Source organism: Solanum tuberosum, unplaced genomic scaffold (assembly GCF_000226075.1).
Source record: "Solanum tuberosum cultivar DM 1-3 516 R44 unplaced genomic scaffold, SolTub_3.0 scf00230, whole genome shotgun sequence".
NCBI classification, from domain to species: Eukaryota; Viridiplantae; Streptophyta; class Magnoliopsida; order Solanales; family Solanaceae; genus Solanum; species Solanum tuberosum.
The window spans coordinates 712,196-716,969 of record NW_006239156.1 but is presented as its reverse complement, the minus strand read 5'-3'; the positions used below and the strand labels follow the sequence as shown (position 1 = coordinate 716,969).

At 34.1% G+C, this 4,774-nt stretch overlaps 1 protein-coding gene across 1 annotated transcript; it reads left to right on the top strand.

Annotated features, from left to right (window-relative positions):
- Nucleotides 1–614: 614 nt before the first annotated feature.
- Nucleotides 615–1,578, top strand: LOC107062464 (uncharacterized). The gene is made up of 3 exons (XM_015313139.1): nt 615–753; nt 899–1,167; nt 1,231–1,578. Exons 1-3 carry the CDS (start codon nt 615–617, stop codon nt 1,576–1,578), a joined length of 756 nt encoding a protein of 251 aa, XP_015168625.1.
- The last annotated feature ends 3,196 nt before the right edge of the window (nt 1,579–4,774 follow it).

The following is a 4,774-nucleotide window of genomic DNA, read 5'->3' as shown; positions in this document are numbered from 1 at the left end:
TGCATATTGGGACTCTGACGGGCGATTGAGTTGGATGTCCAAGAAATACTAATAATAGGAGATTCAGATATATTAATTCATCAAGTTCAAGGCGAGTGGGCAACAAAGAATTGGAAGTTGTTACCATACTTGGAGTGAGTTCATAGGTTGTGCAAAAGCTTTATCAAGGAAGAATTCAAACATGTACCAAGGATCCAGAATGAATTCGCAGATGTCTTAGCCACTTTGTCCTTTATGATTCAACATCATGATCATAAATACATCGATCCCATTTGCATCATATATATGAGCAACCAGCATACTACTTTCATGTTGAGGAAGAGCCTGATGGAAAGCCTTGGTACAATGATGCACGATAATATTTGAAGAATGGTGAGTATGCAAAAGATGCAACAAGTGTACAAAAACGCACAATTCGAAGGTTAGCAAATCAATTCTTTCTAAGTGGAGAAATCCTTTATAAGAGGACTCCCGACTTGGGTTTGCTAAGGTGCGTCGAAGCTGGAGAAGCTAACAGATTTATTGAAAAGATACACGCAGGAACATGTGGTCCCCATATGAACGATTTTACATTGGCAAAGAAGATTTTGAGATCGGGATATTTTTGGTTAACCATGGAGACAGACTACATTCGCTATGTTCAGAAATGTCACCAGTGTCAGACTAATGCAGATATGACCCGAGTTCCTCCCACCGAACTCCATGTTACTAGTTCACCTTGGTCATTTGTAGCTTGGGGCATGGACATCATTGGTACAACCGAGCCAACATCATCTAATGGACACAAATTCATTCTTGTTGCAATTGACTACATCACCAAGTGGGTCGAAGCCACCTCTCATAAATCGGTGACAAAGAAGGTTGTGGATGACTTTTTCAAAATTCATATTATCTGTAGGTTCAGAATTCTTGAGTCAATCATCACTGATAACGGAACCAACCTATAGTGATTTGATGAGATCATTGTGTGAGAAGTTCAAGATCAGTCATCGAAACTTGACAGCATATAGACCACAAATGAATGAAGAGGTTGAGGTTGCAAACAAAAACATCAAGAGGATACTGTGCAAGATGAATCACAAGCATTGGCATGAAAAGCTACCCTTTGCCTTGCTGGGATATCGTACTACCATCAGAACTTCTACTGGGGCTACACCTTATTTTTTGGTAAATGGTAATGAAGTTGTGATACCTGCTGAAGTAGTGATACCATCTCTAAGGACTATTTAGGAGGTGGAACTGACTGATGCTAAATGGATACGAATTCGGTCGGAGAATCTGGCATTAATAGACGGAAAAAGGATTAATGTCGTTTGTCATGGTCAACTTTATCAAAATAGAATGGCCAGAGCTTTCATCAAGAAGGTTAGACCCAGACATTTCTTACTTGGGCAACTGGTTTTGAAGCGGATCTTCCCAAATCAAGATGAAGCAAAGGGTAAATTCTCACCAAACTGGCAAGGTCCATACATAGTCTCTCGGTTGTTGACGGGCGGAGCACTTATATTTGCAGAAATGGATGGAGAAGTCTGGCCCAAACCTATCAACTCAAATGTTGTGAAGAGATACTACATCTAAGTTTGTTTCATGCTCTTTTACTTTGGAACTACGTCAGACCTGATTCCCGTTTGAGAGGGGATACGTAGGCGCTCCTATGGAGTTCGGTCTTATCATAATAAAAATATTTTTCCCCATTAATTGTGTAACTGGGGCAGAATTTTTGAGAGGGTCTCAAAAATTCCATCAAAGAGCATTTTCCTTGCAAAATCTCGATACTTGGCAGAATTTTTGAAAGGAACTCGAAAATTCCATCAAAAGCATTACTTCTTGCAAATCAGTTGTTGGGGCAAAATTTTTGAGAGGGTATCAAAAATTCCTTCAACGAGTATTTCCGCGCAAATCAAGATTGGGCAAATCCTCTCAAAAATTCACAGCAATCAAAGCCACAATCGCCAACAAAAATTGAAATAACATAAGTGCTACTGGGGTAGCAATTTTTCGAATGTTTTTCAAAAAAATCGAAGGGACCTTTTCTCTATCAGATGTTGTAAATTCTTAAACTGTGCCATGGTCAGAGATTCAATAGTACTTTTTATATTAACGTTTTCAAAAGCTTTTTCGAACTTTCTCTCCTCTTCTATTTACATTTTCCTCAAAGAAAATGCCCGGAAAGGTCTGGATGGCAAGTCAAAGGGAGCCCGCCGGTCCAAGCAAATCAACCACCCCCATTTATAAACTCACAATCTTTCTTTGAATGCAGAAATGATAGGTACATACAAAAAGGCAATTGCAACATCACCTGACTGTTGTAAGCCCGACAAATCGCCATTCAACGACACCTTCTCCTTACTATAGGACTAAGGGTCAAGATACAAATGGCACTCGATCCTTTCTATAAGGCGAAGTTCCAAGATACTTCATGCCCTCAACTACTATGCATTGTGTTGGATACTGCATTAAGCCCGAGATTGCATTGTGCCCGAAGATTGCATGTGCCCAATACTACATTGAGCCCGAGATTGCATTGTGCCCGAAGATTGCATGTGCCCGATATTGCATTGAGTCCAATATTGCATTGTGCCCGAAGAATGCATGTGCCCGATATTATATTAGCCTGAGAACTGCATGTGTCTGGATACATGTGTACAGAGTTACTATTGAATCAAGTCACAAGATGCTCGAATTACAACAAAACAGATACGCTCTCTTTACTCATATTTATATTTTGAAGGTGTCATAGTCCAAAGGCATCATCTTTCATTGCCTGCGGACTTAATTTATGACCTAATGATTTAATTTATGTATATCATGATCCAAATCTGTCATAGTCTAAAGGCATCATTTTCATGGCCCATTGGATAACATTTCATGACCTGATGATTTAATTTTTGCATATCATGGCCCTAGACATCATAGCCTAAGCCATCATTTTCATAGTTTTAAGGCAAATATCATGGTCGATATGGAAAATTGCATCATTTTTACATTTATCATTTATTTGATATATCTGCTCTAATCACTTTATTTAGTTGTATTACAAGTTACAGATTTGTAGAGACTGATATTTTTCAGATAAGATCAATCGCCATCTCAGCTACGATTACCATGCTTACATGTCTATCGCAACAAAGGCCCTATCAATTCTTTAATTTGCTACTCGTATTACTTCTTTTCATTTGATCCTTGCTTAAGCTTGAAATCGCTCTGTCATGCTTTTCTCCTGCTACTCTAATCTTAACCATTAAAGCTGTTAACATTTCCGTTCGGATATCATACCCTTTTTTTCAATTTTAGGAGCTTCGTTTGTTCCTAAATCTAAAACTACACATGGCATGATTCTAGTAATACCACAGATATGCAGGCGGCTTAATACCAAAGTCTTGGGCGTACCCTTTTCACAATACGTCATTTCAATTGATCCCACTGACATCCTTCGTCGGTCAGACAAAATCGGCTACTAAGTCAACGTTGGTTGCCCAACAATTCATTCTTCATTCTCAAGCAACCAAGGGGCAGCTGTTGACACTCAATTTTGACCAACCTATAACTCTTTCAGAATTGCTATTCGATTAAATACATATTTTTAAAACATATTTCGAGTTTAAAATGTTAATCGATTTTGTCTAAAAATTATATATTCTAGTGTGCATAATTTATAAAAATTATTTTATTTAGTATTAAATTATTTTCATTATTATTAAATTACTATATTTATCAATAGTTAAACTCGAAATAATTACTTTACTTAAATATTTTTAAACTTAGATCTGTATAATTTATATAAAAATATTATAATGTGTAGTATTTTATTAATTGAATAGAATTTCCTTAAGGGCCTGTTTGGAAGGACACTCTGGTAATTGGATTTGGTGTAATTGAGTGTAATTACATTGTCTGTCATGTTTGGTAGAACATATAATTACTTGGTTAGCATGTAATTGGTGTAATTGGCAGGGGGGTTACACTCTTCAATTCACAAGCAGAGACTATAAATTGACGGTAATTACATGGTGTAATTACCAGCTGATTACTTTTAATTTTTTTTTTAATTATTTCTTCTTTTTATTTTAAATTTTAAATTTTAAATTTTTTTACTTCTATTGTTGTAAGTTCTTTTTTTATTTTTATTATTCTAAAACTTTCTAAAAGTCTATGTTTTATTTTATATTATTATATTTCATTTTCTTCTCGTTCTCAACCTTACTTCATGTGATTCGATGCAATTTTTTCATATTATCAATTATCAATTTCTTTATGCCATGCTTATTTTTTCATTAGCATAATTCTATTAGTATTCTAATTTTAAAATTAAAATAGAATTTATTGTTAAGTAAGGTTATAGACTTACGTTTTCTTTTCTTTTTTAAATTAAAAATAAAATCATATTTATGTATGCTGTGTTGAAATTTGCGATAAGAGTATTATGTTAAATTTTTGTTTTGAATTTATAACGTATGTTATATTTTCAGTTTTATTTGTTTTAGTAATATTGAATTCAAAGTGCAAGTCATTTTTTAGTTAGACTTGATAGATTATCTTTTTGTCAAACAATTTAATAATTTATGACATTTTGTTTATATATTAATCTTTTTATCAAACTTGCATTTCACGATGTTCGTAGAAACTTCATACTTTTAGTTTTTATGAACAATTCAATTGAAATATATTAATTTGAAAAAATATAAATCAATTATTTTTTCATATTATTAGTTAAGAACATATGTTAATTAATTAATATATTTTCAAAAAATAATATATATCTTAAATATTTAAT

Coding starts and splice junctions, on each gene's coding strand:
- LOC107062464 (XM_015313139.1), top strand. CDS start 615: ATGGAGACAGACTACATTCGCTATGTTCAGAAATGTCACCAGTGTCAG. Junction 754..898: donor TTGGGGCATGGACATCATTG/GTACAACCGAGC, acceptor TATTATCTGTAG/GTTCAGAATTCTTGAGTCAA. Junction 1,168..1,230: donor GGGCTACACCTTATTTTTTG/GTAAATGGTAAT, acceptor AGGACTATTTAG/GAGGTGGAACTGACTGATGC.